Source organism: Episyrphus balteatus, chromosome 2, assembly GCF_945859705.1.
Source record: "Episyrphus balteatus chromosome 2, idEpiBalt1.1, whole genome shotgun sequence".
Lineage (NCBI taxonomy): Eukaryota > Metazoa > Arthropoda > Insecta > Diptera > Syrphidae > Episyrphus > Episyrphus balteatus.
This window is the reverse complement of record NC_079135.1, coordinates 36,953,590-36,970,309: the sequence shown is the minus strand read 5'-3', so window position 1 is coordinate 36,970,309 and position 16,720 is coordinate 36,953,590. Positions and strand designations below refer to the sequence as shown.

The 16,720-nt window shown below is 30.3% G+C and overlaps 1 protein-coding gene across 3 annotated transcripts in view; it reads left to right on the top strand.

Annotated features, from left to right (window-relative positions):
- Positions 1 to 16,720, top strand: part of LOC129908438 (gonadotropin-releasing hormone receptor) — a 136,225-nt gene that overhangs the window by 99,453 nt on the left and 20,052 nt on the right. For all 3 annotated transcript variants that reach the window (XM_055984903.1, XM_055984902.1, XM_055984904.1), the window contains one exon: positions 16,011 to 16,194. In XM_055984903.1, the coding sequence (XP_055840878.1) occupies positions 16,011 to 16,194 (184 nt within the window). The remainder of the gene's footprint in view (positions 1 to 16,010; positions 16,195 to 16,720) is intronic.

Genomic DNA, 16,720 nt, shown 5'->3' with positions numbered 1-16,720 from the left:
AAAAGTAAACCCAACCAAATAAGAGAACAAACCCTAAATCGTTTAATTCGTTCAAATAGAAAAAATGTCTGATGAATTCGAAAGAATAGTTTAATTTATGTATTTAAAGTAGATTTATGTTTTATTGATTTAGTATATGATGAATGTAGGAGCAAATCTGTTAGTGGATCAACTAGGGTCTCCTAAACCAGCACGTATGGTATTTTATTTGTATTTTTTCAGCTTAATGCTTTGAATGGCTGAGCATAACAAATAATGCCACATGCAGAAATTTATATTTGTTATTTTTTTTTTTTTTTCTTATTTTTGTTCAAATAAAAATGATAAATTATGTGAAGGAGTCGATTTGTTTTGGTAAGCAATTGACTTGAATGTAAAAGGAGAAAGGACATTCCACTAACTGAAGGCACTGGTTCAATAAATTACTAAACAAATATGTATTTGAAATCTTGAATTGGTATAACAAACATTTTTAGTGGGTGTTCTTTTATTTTTTGTTTTTTTTTTTTTTTTTGTATTATAAGTCGCATGCGACAGAATTACTTTGATCAATAAAACAAAAGTGTTTAGTTTTTTTTATGATTTGTATGAATATCCTTCTTTTCTATAATTCCCAAAAATATTACTTCCGAGTCATATCATATCTACTTATTCAAAATATACGGGTATTAAAGCAATTTAACTACTTTGAGTATAATATTTGTTTTTTGGTTTTCCTTGAGAGTTTTGTTTATTTCTGTTTTTCAAACATAAATAACTTCTCTGGGGGAAAAAAAAAACTTTTAATTTGTTATGTAATTTGTCACCAGAGTCATTTATGTATGTACTTTGTGTGTATTTTAGAAAGTATAGCTTTAAAATATCTTGAAAGCATTTTTACTTTGTAAGAGAAATCTAAAAATAGATTCTGAAAAGAGTTTTCTCAACGCAACAAAAACTCAACTCATTCCTAAAAACCAAAAGAATTATTTAGTAATTAATCAGTCTTTGCTTAACAAATATGTGATGTATATTCAATGAATGGAATAAAAAAGCCATTGATAAGATATTTGAAAGTTATTCAACCAAATTAATTCTGTTAATTTAATTACGTACATATGTAATTCTGAAATGCTTTATGTACACTGAAAATAATAAATTTCGTAAAATTACGAAAATCGTTTCATACACTACATTTTCGTTGGCCCAACGAAACTTACGTTGGCTCAACGAAAATATGTAATTTTCCGTAATATGAAAATCTTCATCAATTAATGAAAACGTTTAATACACTTTTTCTCCCTTTTTAGTGCCAAAAAATCCAAATTTAATGAAAAGATTCATCACTTAACGAAAAATGTCATACTCATTTTAGAGAATAAAAATACGAATTTTTTCCTTACTTTATCAAAGTTTTAATTAAGTAACGAAAAAATTCATTAACTTATGAAATTCAACATTAACTAACGAAAATCTTCATCAGTTTATGAAATTTTTTCATAGACTAATGAAATTCTGCATCGGCTTATGAAAAAATACGTCAGTTAACGAAAATAAATCGTTGCCTTACGCAAAAAATCATATATGTACCCACTAAAAAGAAGCATACAGAGCACTTTGTATTTTCGTTTCTGGTAGTCGAAGTCACAGTTTATACTCCGAAGTACGAAACCTATCAAGCGGAATAAATACATATCGACGGTTAAACTGCAAAACCTCGTAAGTCGTTTTTGTCTCTTTGTTTAGAAATCGAAAAAAAACCTCTTAAACAATTTTAAAAAAATTAAAGAACTAAAAAAATAGTTGATTTGAGTTATTAAATTAAATTATTCTTCATTTTTTTAATTGTTTTAAGAGGTTTTTTTCGATTTCTAAACAAAGAGTCAAAAACGACTTACGAGGTTTTGCAGTTTATATTGTTTTCTGAAAAAGTTTAAAGCAATTAAATTGATTAAAAAACAAAAGAAATTATCAAAGTGTTTAAAAACAATAAGAGCAAACAACGATCGAGAAGCTGATTCTAAGCAAGTGGAGTTAAAAAAACTTCTTTTTAGCTGGAACTTGGGTCATTATTCGAGCATTACTTGTATATAGGTAAGAATAATTTTGATAATGTTTCATCTCATAGAAAAAAGTAAGTACCATTCAATTATTGCTTTATTGCTTTATTTTATAAAAAGAAAATATTTTTGTCTCTTAAAATATTGTTACTTTTTTTTTCTATTTCTGTTTTCTTTCAGAATCTAAAGCTTTCATCGTAACGAACCTTATGCATGGGTACTGAATTCTGACTTAAGGACAATAACGGAAAAATGTCTACGATAAAGTACGTCATCAAAGACTCCCGGGAAGCTGGAACACCTCAAAAGCTGATCACCCAGCCAAAAGCAGATCATTTACCTCCTTCTTATGAGGAGTAGATATGTATATATTATTCAAAATTGTATATGTAGAGACCTATTTTATTACCTAATTTCTTTTATTACATGTATTTAATTCAGAATAAAAATTCAAATTCAAAATAAGGAATGTTTTTGTTTTTAATGGGAAAATATTTTTGCTCCGCTCCACTTTTTTGAATTTCAGGTTTTATTCCAAAATCAAGGAAAAAAAATTTCGTAAATTTACTTAAAGATTAATTTACACAACGAAAAGTTTCGTTAGCTAACGAATATTTTTTCGTAATTTAATTAAAATTTTCATAAAATTAACGAAAAAATTCGTTAGCTTACGAAAGTTCCTTACATAAACTAATCAAGAAATACATTGACTAACGAAAAATATCACCGTGGTCAGTTAAATTTTACGTTAATCGATGAAAAAATTTCGTAAAGTTATGTAAAAATTCATTAATTCTCGATCAAAAATTTTTATGAAAAATTTCATTAAAATACGACAGTTTTCGTTAATTGATGAAGTTCTTCATTAAAGTATGAAAGCCATTTCGTTGAGCCAGTTAAATTTTTCATCGGCTGAAAATTAATTAAATTTTTGTTAGCTCAACGAATTTTTTCGTTGTATTTACGTAAGGATTTGGTTCAGTGATATGAAATTCGCTTCTACTTGATGATTTTTTTTTTGTTTTATTCGAATCACCCTCACATTCAATTGATGTAGAAATTTAAACAAGAATGTAAATATTCTCATTCTTGTTTTAAATCAATTGAAAACTAATATTCTAACAGGTGACAGTAAATTCACAGAGTGGATGAAGAGTTTTAACAAAAATTTGAGGACCTAGCTACATATAATATATAAACATTTGTTCTGATATCGAACTAAAAAACCTTTGTTGAGTTAGTTTTTGAAAAAACTATTCGGCTTCAATAAAATTGATTCCAAAGGACCCCGCACTAATTTTATGAAAACGTCTTTTCAATTAAACACCAAAAACAAGTTCTGTGCAAAACATTGGAGTGTTTGATTGAAACCACTTTTTCGTGTGAGGTCCTTTAATTTCCAGGAAGTAGCCGACATCACAGTCGAGTGTCAAAGAAGTAAGTGTGAAATAATCCAGGAAAGACGGAACGATTGCTTCAGACGAAAAAACCCTTTGAGTTTTGGAAAAAAAAAAAAATGGGTATGGCCAATTCAAAATAAAAATTGGTGTACATCAAGCTAGCGTCCTGATCTCTTTGTTCTTTTTTACAGTCTTTGAATTTCTTTTTAACAATTATGTGTTCGATTCAAAAGTGCATTAATTTATTCATACGTAATATAAGTGCCATAAGTCGGCTTATAAATAGTCTTATTACCCAAGTTTTAAACGAAAAACGGCAACGTTTTAATTTTTTTAGAAAAACTAAAAATCCGTTTTCGAGAAAATGGATAAAAACCACTTGGACTTCTCTAGCATCGTAACGTTGGTTTTAAATAAAACCTCAACATTTATTTTTAACGCGAAACGAACACTTGTCCTTTAGAGAAACTAAAAATGAAAAAGATGACACAGAAAAATAAAACCCCTGTTAGCCTTGAGTAAAAAAGCAGATTTCTTCTTCGAGAAATCTTAAGTTGAAATCAACGTGTTTGGTATGTCTCATGATCATTTGCTTTTGATAGCAAATCTCGAAAAGTTCTTTGCCAATCGCTTTCAAATTTTGACACAAGGTTTTATTTACATTCCTGTAAGTTTTTATATTGTTTTTAACAAGAAAAAAGTTATATTTTTCTCAATAGTAATTATTTAGTATAACACTCTGACACGGTAACGCTTTGATGTAAATGGAACGTTGTGTCAAAATTTGAAAGCGATTGGCAAAGAACTTTTCGAGATTTGCTATTTAAAGCAAATAATCATGAGATACAGGATGTCCCAAAAGTTAACGTCGAAACGAAAACGGTAGATAGAGTAGGTGGTGACAGTTATCAGAAAAATAATAAAAAAAATCGCAGCCATATATTTTGGAAGTTATGGGCATTTGAAAAAAAGTCGAAAAAATGGTCACCCTGTGACGGTTTTTCATGTGCCGTGACTACAAATCTTAATTTTTCTCATTTTTTTCTTTTGTTACGGAACCTTGAAAAACCCTGCTATCAAATGCATTCAAAAATTTTAACTCAGCTGCATCAGTTTTGAAGAAAATATTACTTTTTTACCCAACTTAGTACTTAAAAATTTTACATGACTCTAATTCAATGAGCCGTAGTGTAAAAAAAAATGCACTACGATGTTTCGGCAAGTTGCCTTAAAAGTTGGTGTGTTCAATTCTCTTTTCAAAATGGTATAACATTGTTGGGAATATTTCATAAATAACCGAGATAAATTTTTTTTTCTTAAGAAATCCGACTTTTTTATGAGGTAAATTTTCCATATTATTCAAGTTTTGTACCCTTTCAGAACCTTTCAGAATACAAAAACTTAAATAATATAGAAAAATTACCTAAAAAAAAGTCGGATTTCTTAAGAAAAAAAAACACCAACTTTTAAGGCAACTTGCCGAAACATCGTAGTGCATTTTTTTTACACTATGGCTCATTGAATTAGAGTCATGTAAAATTTTTTTGGTACTAAGTTGGGTAAAAAAGTAATATTCTCTTTAAAACTGATGCAGCTGAGTTAAAATTTTTGAATGCATTTGATAGCAGGGTTATTCAAGGTTCCGTAACAAAAGAAAAAAATGAGAAAAATTAAGATTTGTAGTCACGGCACATAAAAAACCGTCACAGGGTGACCATTTTTTCGACTTTTTTTCAAATGCCCATAACTCCCAAAATATATTTCTGCGATTTTTTTATTATTTTTCTGATAATTGTCACCACCTACCCTATCTACCGTTTTCGTTTCGACGTTAACTTTTGGGACACCCTGTATACCAAACACCTTGATTTCAACTTGAGATTTCTCGAAGAAGAAAAGAGATATTTAAGAGATTTAAACGGATTTAGAAAGACAAAATTTAGTTATTTTAGAAACCGCTACAAATTTATTTGAAACAAATAACCCAACACTAAGAAATAATCTTGAAAACTGGTAAAAAGCGGCATTTTCGATTTTCTAACGGGATTATCTTAAAAACGTGATGTGATAGAATTTTTCTGACTTCGGATTCGAGCTCAGCACACCAAAAACCTATAGAAAAGTATATCTTGGTGCCTGTAACAAAAACCTTGTTGACCAGTGTAATAATTATTTATTATTAATTGCAATATTAAAGAAATTATAGTTTCTTTACTATTGCATACGCAATTTTGTTTGAAAAACTTTAAAAAATAAAAAACCAGTCGTACATTTTATTGTGGCGTTTTTTTCTATTCAATCGCATTTTTAAGAGGAAGTTCCAAATGACAATTGAAAAGGCGTTTTGTACCCATCGATTTAAAGTGGAAAAAAAGAAATTCCATTTATCCTGTTGCTAGTAGAGCTAGGTCATCAGCACCAACAAATAGCGTAACCCCACTTTGTCAAACAACGTTTAAAACAAATATATAATGAGAAAAGGAGAAAAAGGACTCGCCGCGCAGCCTTGAAATACTTTTAGAGCAACCTCAATACTTTCAATTAAAGATTCCATGTTTAGAGCCCGGAGACCATACTTCATAATTCCTGCCCTATTTATCTATTTTACACCTTAAATGGGTAGAAACACTCTGTCGAATTAAGCTAATTTTTGATTAGTTTAGTAAGTTTTATTCCTTGTTTCACTTCCCTTTCGCTCTGCTGGTAAAATTATCTTTGAATTAAAATAGGACAAAGTAATAAGTAGCGCCTTTAATTTAGGGCCATAAAAAATCTGCCACCATCCCTGGTTAAACTTTCTATTTATCTTGCTTAGCTGTTTAACTTTTTGGAAAGCAGACAACATTCCAGGAAATTCTTCCCACAACATACCATACGAATATAATCTTTAGGGAAAACATCCCGAATTCTTCGGATTAACCCCAATTAACGCGTGACTTGAACTCTTGCAAAACATATACAAATTTCAAGGAATCACTAACTTTTTCCAACTTTTCTTCTCAAATTGCCTCAACAAAACACAAAAAAAAAAAAAAAAAAGAATTTTACCCAAACTGCTAAATTCATATATTTTGTTTCACGTAAGCACATATTCACTTTCTAACTTGCTAGTTCTATTTCGGATATGACAATGCAAAAAGATTTGTTCCTTAGCCGTTTGGCAAATACCTTTCAAAGCTTATGAGGCATATTGAATTAGTGCACGTGGTTGATGGCAAAGGATTTTCATATTATGGACCTGGTCTCTCTGCTATTATGTACGACAGAACGTTGTTTGCGTTTATGACTTATGAGAGCCAGCTGTTATTTAGCTAGTCATCAATGTCGGCAACTTATTTTATCGCCAAAGTCAAATCTCAAATATATACCGGACAAAGCTTTAGAGGATGGATATATATTGGTATTGTACGGAACCTTCTGTACCTATATAGGATATCAGCAGTAAAACTGCTTGGTGTGCATATATTTTTTGTTTTCTTTTTCCATCAGCCACAAGTTGAGTCGTTTATACTCTGACCATCCAACAAATATATCAAACCCTACACACAGAAGAGGCATATATAGAGAAAGTTTATTTTTAGAGGAAACGAAATAGTTTTCTGTGAAGAAGAAAAGAGAAAGGGAACAAGCAAATAATATGTAGGTACGAAATAACGCACATATCCTTTATAGGCTTAGCTAGTTTTATCTGGGATTTAGGATCTAATAAATCAGGGACAAAGGATTGTGTGAGATGATCCGAAGCAAGAGCGTAAATTCTTTTGGTTGACGATAGATATAAGACCTTACGACAAAATGTTTTGTATAAATAAAATTGGCCTACGCATTTATGACATTTATGATGAAAAAAAAAAAAAACACAGAAAATTCCTACGCAAGGAAAAAGGCACAACACAATGGTGTGAAGAATTTGTTTTTTAAATTAAAGGAATTTGCGAGCTGGAGTTTATTTTTACTATGCCACTGTGGGTGTGGCTTAAAGAAAGGGTAATTCCAAATGTCATTTATAAGATTCAACATTGGATGTTGAATGACATTATGACATTAACGCATTAAATAAAATTTAACAAAGATTTTAAAATCCGAACAAATGCTTTGAAGAGACACAAGCAAAAATTAATGATTTTATTTTAAAACCAAACTAAAACAATCTACATTTTAAGTGATTTCTTAAACAAAAACCATTGTTAAATTATAGTAGTTTCAACTTTGAAAAAAAAAAGCATTGTTAAGAAGCGTAACACTTTTCTTTCAACTACTTCCATATATTTCCAACCAATAACCACCAATCCCAGACTATATTATGGTCAGCAGTTCTGTATTCCTTACTATGTATAATAAAATAAAAATAGCAATAATAGCCTATTTACATCATTCGCTTCGGTTAAGCTTGTCCCATAAATTTTAAATACGGTTTAAGTCTAGGCTAAGCTCTGACTATCGCGATAGCCAGATATATCGTGGCAAATACCAACTTCCTTAAGGAAGTGTCGAGCATTATAGTACATTAGAACAACGAGACACAAAAACCAGATTACTTTTACCTTATTTGAAATGCCACCCCATCCCCATGTCATAAAAGATTCTTCCCAAAATTCACGGTTTTGACAAGACAGTCTTGAGCGAACCGGCAGCCAGTATACATTATAAAATCGCTTCCATGCAAAACAATTTTCAGTAGTCACTGAATGTTCATAAACGTCTGACGAAAACCAAAAATGACCACGGAATCAATTTTTTGAATAATGTTTGAGCAAAAAATATTTCCTTTTTCAGTTCCCGAAAATAATGCTTTAGGATGGCGCAAAAAAAATACTTTCTTCGACTTTTATTGATGGAATTAAAAAAAAACACCCGTGGTGCACATTTGAAACAAATTGCCAATGGGAGAAAACTTTTTTTAATTAGGGTGTTCAAAAATTAGATCGATTTTGATTCAATGAATGAACCCCCGAATTCGAAATTACTCAATTTTACATTATTTCACTAACCACGTTTTACAAACTTTCTCTGTAGTGAAAATCAATTTTTTTTTTCAATCAATAACAAAAAATTTTTTTGTCATTTTTTTTTATATAATTTGGTTAAAATAATATCCACCTCAATTTTTTTTTTAATTTTTCACAAGCAAATGTAAAGGATTTTTTTGAGTCACCCTATTACGAAAAATTTTAATTTAAACTCATCATCTCAAAAAGCAGGACCTTAGATATTATAAAAATCCAAATTTTTCGAAATATGAAATAAAGAAACATTTTTTGCACCACACTAATTAACATTTTTGCTTCCGAATTTTATTTTTTTTTTACAATATAAATATTTATTAACAATAAAAACATAGAATCAAGAGATTAAATTTCTCCATGAGTTCTATAGTTTTTATTTATTTGGAGACGATGTCTTCATTAATTTTCAAAAAAAAGCAAATGAGGTCCGGCCTATATACATAACGATTTTCCATTCCTTATGAAATTCCATAAACAAAAAAATAAATTATAATTGCTCCTTCAATGTTTTTTTTTTGTCATTAAGATCTTGAACATTAAAGTTTTTTTTTTTTTTAAAGCGCAAGTACATGAGACCCAATCGTGAATTTCACTTGTATTTGGTTGTAAATCCAAACGCTGAAATCTATGCCTCAAACTTTTTGCTGCGAAAAAAGTAAGAAAATGCGGTGAAGTTTTCTTCTTCAAATGTAGTTTTTTCTTCGATGCAAAAAAAATAAAATGGGATGAGGTCTTAATAGCTCAGGGAAATTAGTCAAAATATGGGCATGAAATCGCATTTTTCGCGGGACAAAATTTTTTTCATGGAATGTGTTCGGGTGGTTGTCCTTATCATAAAAGTCAATTTGTTGGGAAAATTGGAGGTTGGGAACAGCCGCCATCTTGGAAAAGAGATTGGTATCGTTTTTATTGAATAGCTCCATTGTTATTCATTTTAACAGAAAATGACAAAGGTAGGACTTATTAACAATAAAATTATCTAAAAATTGATATACAAAACAATTCCGTGAGTTGATTAAATAAAATTTTATAGTTGGTCAAAGTGCGGGTTTGTATCGCAAGGTTGGGACAAAATGACATTTTTTCATATATCTGACGAACTTTTGATTTGTTTGGATAATTCTTCAAGAATGAATTATAGTACTTATAATTACCTATAAAATGAGCCCACAATCGTTATTGTAACCATCGTATTGTAGAAATAATCTAACTCCGAAACTCTCCATGTACTAGTCAAAAGTGAGAAAAAAGCTAGTTTTTTGCTAGTAGGCCGAGACAATTTTGGGAGTAGAGGTATAACCAAAATATAAGTACGCAGTTTTGCAGCCATACTCGTGTTTATGTCGATTTCAAAGGTCTAACAACTCTAATTTTGGGCTTTATACGGTTTTTGGGGGGTTAAATGACGTAAGTTTTCCAGTTAACGTGAATGGGCTAAATTTATACTATTTGAAATTATAAATATACAAGCTGATGCTCTATCATTTTTCCTAAATCTGGACACCTCAATCTCGGCTATGCGGTTAATAGAACTCACGATATAAGCTTTTTTAACTAACTATATCAGGCTTTTCAATTCAAATAAACAAACAAAAATCGAAACAAAAAAGCCTCTAAAACATAATCGTATAAACGGCTTATATCTTGAGTTCTATTGGTCACATCCTCAAGATTGGGGTGTCCAGATTTAGGAAAAATGATAGAGCATCAGCTTGTATATTTATAATTTCAAATAGTATAAATTTAGCCCATTCACGTTAACTGGAAAACTTACGTCATTTAACCCCCCAAAAACCGTATAAAGCCCAAAATTAGAGTTGTTAGACCTTTGAAATCGACATAAACACGAGTATGGCTGCAAAACTGCGTACTTATATTTTGGTTATACCTCTACTCCCAAAATTGTCTCGGCCTACTAGCAAAAAACTAGCTTTTTTCTCACTTTTGACTAGTACATGGAGAGTTTCGGAGTTAGATTATTTCTACAATACGATGGTTACAATAACGATTGTGGGCTCATTTTATAGGTAATTATAAGTACTAAAATTCATTCTTGAAGAATTATCCAAACAAATCAAAAGTTCGTCAGATATATGAAAAAATGTCATTTTGTCCCAACCTTGCGATACAAACCCGCACTTTGACCAACTATAAAATTTTATTTAATCAACTCACGGAATTGTTTTGTATATCATTTTTTAGATAATTTTATTGTTAATAAGTCCTACCTTTGTCATTTTCTGTTAAAATGAATAACAATGGAGCTATTCAATAAAAACGATACCAATCTCTTTTCCAAGATGGCGGCTGTTCCCAACCTCCAATTTTCCCAACAAATTGACTTTTATGATAAGGACAACCACCCGAACACATTCCATGAAAAAAATTTTGTCCCGCGAAAAATGCGATTTAAATTACTAATTTCCCTGGGCTATAAAATACTTTTGACTTTCAAACAAACTTTTGTTTTATCATTGAAAATTAAAAAAAAAAAAAAAGTTTTTAAAGTTTTGCGTGTTTTTTTTTTTATCTGGCTTTCATGATTAACGGAATTTAAAGGAGGAATAGCTTTCTTTTATTCTTATCATGAAATTTCCTATGAACGCGTTGTAAAATTAAAAGAGAGGGAAATGATATAACAAGAAAATGTTTGATTAGTTTTTCTTTTAATTTTTTTTTTTTTTTTCAATATTGGAAAATTATATTCCCCACTGTAAGTGACTTACAGTGACTCTTAATACGAAGTTTAGGCCTTTGCGATCTCTAATTCGTTCCTCAAAAGGCTATCCACGCGTAGGCAGCTTGAAGTGGAGTAAGGTGTTGCTTCTTATGTAGGTACCTATAGACGCCACAAGATTCGGCGGTATCATAATATATCTGCAGAAATTGTTTGGCTGTTCTTTTCCAGCTTTTTCTCATATAAGTTAATAACCGTTGATATTAATAATCTTCACCGATTTATTAAAAGCTCCATATGATTTAATTAGCAGGGAAAATACTTACAACCATTATGTTGTTTGCATACTTGTCGGTTTTTTTCCTGACACTTCTTCCTGGTTAGGCTTTCAAACTGAATCAGTGCAGTTGCGTTTATTTTCATTAATATTCATATTTTTGTCTTGCAAAAAAATCAGTATTATTAAAATCATAACAGATGGCGGTTGTCTCGTGAGAAATTAAATCAACCAACAAACTAATTTTCAAATAATGTTTACGTTATCATAATGAAACTGCATCATTTTTGTGTATACATGTTTATGTGTACATGTATAGTGTACAGTACATTGTACACTACACATTATTGTGTGGCTTTATTTTTTTTATGAATCCTTCTGTAAACAATAAATAAGTAATAATTATAAATATTTGTTTAATATGTAGATATACATAAATATTAAACAAAATGTTGCTCTATGAGGTAAACATGTAACAGCATGGGTCAGCAAATTGTGGTTAGTGTCGTTAGTGAATAAAATATTGACTTCTGATAATGAATAATTCGTTTTCTTAAAAAGTCATGCATGAATAATATTCATTGAATATGTCAAAAGAGTTGACATCAGTGATTTAAAAAACGAAAATACCTTAATTTTTTTTAAACTGAAAATGCAGTTTTGTTAAAATTGCTAACAACACACGAAATTTGTTCAAGCATAAAAATTTTGGATTTTTTAAAAAAGTTTTGTTTTTTGAAAATCATTTTTTTTTTTTTAACGGATTAATGAATTTTATTAACATTTTTTTTTTATGTGTCGACTATTATTTTCTTTTTTTGGCAAATCAAATTTTCGTTTGAAAAATTTTTGAAAATTTGTATACTTATACAATTTTCAAAAAAAATTCTAAAAAATTCATAATTTATTTAAAAATTAAAATCATTTAAAAAAAAAAAACATTTTCTTATTTTAAAAAACAACTAAATACTTTTTTACATTTTTTTGAAAATTTTTACATAAATAATAAACTAAACTTAAATGAATATTTTATTATGAAAAAAAAATTAATGTCCTCTAAAGAACCACCCAAACCTCTTAACTACCAGGTTTCTAGCATATATCTTCCGTAGGTTATGATGCACCTCGATTCAGACACACAGATAGACAGAATACTTGCAAATTTCCACCTAGCTGAGACATCATCAAGTAAAATTTATATTAAAAGGATAATATTGTAACTATTTATAAACCTTCATGATACTTACATTAGATATAACACAATATACTTCTTCTCTTTGCCATCCACTTTTGCGTTGAGGACTTTTGTTTCAGTCAACACCATCTATCGATCGATAGTTTAAAATTCAATCCTTGAGCTTAACAGAAAACAACCAAAGTACGAAAGTTTTCAAAATATTTAGGTACCTACAAATGTATGTTTCCACAAACGTAATCATTTTCAGATGGAATGAATCCAAACAAGAATTTACTGTTTTAAAGAGAATCGTATAAAGATACATGAGATATAGATACTGATGCAGATTGAAAACATTTTGGTTCAATCTAAGGAATTTCATATGAAACTCTATTTTTAATACCTTGTGAATCGTAAGTAACTTCTTCTGCTACAGTACCATCTAAAATTCTTAATTCGGGGGAATCCAATTAATTTGACAACATTTTCGCAGAAGGTTTTTAAGATTGATGTAACTTATATACCACAAACGTTTGATGATGGTTACACTTACAAGAAGATTATATTATGTTGTGATGATGTCCCATGGAGACGCAAGTTGCATGTTTGTAGTTCACGCAATTATTGATTTGTAAATGTCATCATTGTTGATTTCACTCACTCAATATTCAGTGAGACCAAAAGTTTGCAAGAATGTGGACAAATTTGAATGCAGCAGTCAAGAATGATTGTCTTAGTTATTGATGTATGTACCTACAATTAGGTAGTTTTATCTTAAATGAGATATATTTACATGGAAACGTGTATAGCAGTGTTTTCCTACGTGGGGTCCACGCCCCACAGGAGGAAAATTTGGTTTTACATCTTGTTCTTTCACACTTAAAAAAAATTGTAAACGTTACTAGGATCTGTCATTCATTGTTCTATTTAGTGAGTCTGTTTTGTCCTGTTCTGTTCAACTGTTAAATCAAATATTATAATCAGTTGTTTTTGTTTAATTTCAAACTTATTTCGGCTAATCACAAATATCATTCGTATCGGAAACTTCATACGAATCCCGAAATAAACAATGATAAATTCCGTAGAAAAAAATATTTCCAGGCAAGCAAAATTTCAGCAATAAATATTTATAAAAATAAATATAACTAAAAATATACGCGGGCGGAAACCTATGACGTTTTGTTGAGCTTGTTACACTGATTACAAACCGGCATTTAAAAATTCCTTTAAACCCTCAAAATTTGGACTTAGGGCCAAAAAAAACGGTTTTTCAGGCTTTTTCATCCATTGCAAAAATCTAGCTTCGTTCAATTTTTACCAATTTTAGATTTTTTGATTGTTTTAGTTAAGATAAGACCATTTGGAAAATTGTTAAAGGAGAATGCCCAAAAAATACCCAGCATCGATACGAATGAGACCTATACGGCCTGAAAGCACTTCAATAGTACCTATTTTCAAAAAAACCAACCCTGGAACTTGCTATGACGATTCTTATTTTCAAACAATAAAGTGATTTTTGAACCCAAATTTTTTTTCAGGGAAGTCCGATTGTATTGGTTTCATGAGATGCAGCAACAAAAAATATCCTAAGATCATTTGCCATAAGCTAAGGTTTATTTTTAAATGATGCTATTAGCTTGTTATTGGTTAAAATGCACATGATAGACAAAGAAGACACTGAAATTATAAGGATGTGGGTGATAACATAAAATTATACATACCTTGTAAGGAAGCGTCACACTTTCCTTTCCACCGCAAACCAATTTAATTAAAGCTGTATGGAAACCAACCATCCCAGACTATAAACCCGAAATCAAAATAATAGAACGTCCCAGACTATGCCATCAACAGCAACAAAAAGAAATCAATTTAATTAAAACTATTTGGCAACCGCCCATCCCAGACTATAAAACTGATACCGAAACAACTGAACGTCCCGGATTATGCCATCAATAGCAACAACACAAACACGACAACATACATTTTGTTTTATACTAAAAACTATTATTATTATTAATTTAACATTAATTTTACCGTTTAATTTTATATAGTTCACACTTGCTTTGTGTAAAAATATTACTAAGTAGAAGTAAACAAATTTCGAATAAACCAATGATCTTTTGAATCTACTTCGAGTAGACGATTTCTCCCTCAATACTCCTATTTAAGCCATAACAGATATACCGTATTGTTCCAAATTTTTGAATTTTGGCAAATTTCCGTTTTGAAGTTAGCTAGGTAGATTTAGCGTCTCTTTCCGAGTCCCCCTTCTCACTTTGAGTTAAGGGCATTACTTCCTACCATTAGGTATAATTCCCGTCTCTTTCCGAAGCCACCATCTCATTTGGAGTTTGGTCATAATCCCCGTCTCTATCCGAAGCCACCATCTCATTTGGAGTTTGGTCATAATTCCCGAAGCCACTATCTCATTTATAGTTTGGCCATAATTCCCGAAGCCACCATAATTTGGTCATAATTCCCGTTTCTATCCGAAGCCACCATCTCATTTGGAGTTTGGTCATAATTTTGGTCACCGTAGGAGTTATTTCTTTTATCTCCGTCCGAGATCCCCTGCTCTCTTGGAGTATTGGGCATTATTTTTAAGTAGTTTATAAGTTTTATTAAAAATTGTTATTTAAAGACAGTACAGAACAATAAAGAACGATTCTATAGTGAAAATAAAGAATTTGAGTTTTTGGTTTCTTCTATAGCCGAGTTTTACTGTGCTTTCTTCTGCAAAACCCTTGGAACCGGCGAGCCTACCTCAGCCTTTGATAAAAAAACATCACAACCTATATAGTTTCGGTAAATAATTCTAAAAATTCGAAGTACGACTTCAAGGAACAATAAAATCCCAAACAAATTCAGTCAATAACAATTTTTGTGATGTCAAAACTTCATTTGAGATACAATAATTTAGAGATAGAGAATTCTTTTTAAATGAAATAAAAAGAAAAGTGAAAAAAAAAAATGAAATTTTCTATTCCTCTTTCTTTTTATGTAAATATATTAAATGATGCAAAAAGCAAGAAAATCATTTCCTTACCTCCAAAATCAATACGGATACCCACTATACGGACCTGTCTTCATATCTGAAAAAAAAACTAGTCCTCCTAGACCTAGTCTTACGTTTTTTTTTTTTGTATGAAAAATAAAGACAACTTGAACCATTCGTTGGAAGGATAGCTATATCCTTTTAAAATTGAATCGGTCATTCAATTTCATCCAGAGTAGGTAGTTGCTGCTGTTGATGATTATTCGTTTTAAAGAAAATGGATTCGGGCCCAAAAAGATTTTTTAGAGAAACCTCATATAGACTTATCGAATAAAATCCATTTCCTTTTCTTTATTTGTTTTTTTTTTTTTTTTTGTGTCCTTGAAATGATGTGCTGTTTATTTATTTATGTAATTTTATTTTGTGTTTATCTTTGCAGTTCTTCATTTTCCGAGTGGCAAGAGGACCTTTCATTGAAGAATTCTATCAATGTGTTACTCATGGTTTCTACACAGCTGAATGGCAGGAACAGTTTTACAACACATTTACATTATTTTTTACCTTTATTATTCCATTGTGTATACTGTTTGTGACGTATCTATCTACATTCAGGACGATTTCAGGTGAGTCATGTTAAATCGATTAATACGTAAATTTGTTATACAAAATAATAAAAAAAAAAGAACATGAATTCGCGTAATTATGATTGATTTATCATCTCATCAAATTCGCAGTTGAAGCAAGTCAATCATAGTGAGATTATTATTTTTTTTTTAACTCAGCTTTGGCAATGATTGTGTTTGGATGATGGTTGTGGAATTGTGGGATTCAATGTTGATTTGGGTGAACAAAACAATGAAAGAAATTTCTTCGAAATTTGGATTAAAATGTATCGGGATCGGCCTAGTTGATTCATCATTCCGAATGATGCCAAATACCCAAGAGACTCATGTCAATGATACTCAATTTTACCCCTATGATGAGTGTACCTTTTTGTGTAGGTTTGAATGGTATATTTTTGTCGGCATCATTGGGTTTTATGTATTTCTAATTAAGGATTGTAAAAGGTCAATTTTGGTGTAAAATTATTATGATTAGCTAGTTATTATTTCTACCAAAATACGATTTATATGATACCATTGGACTTCT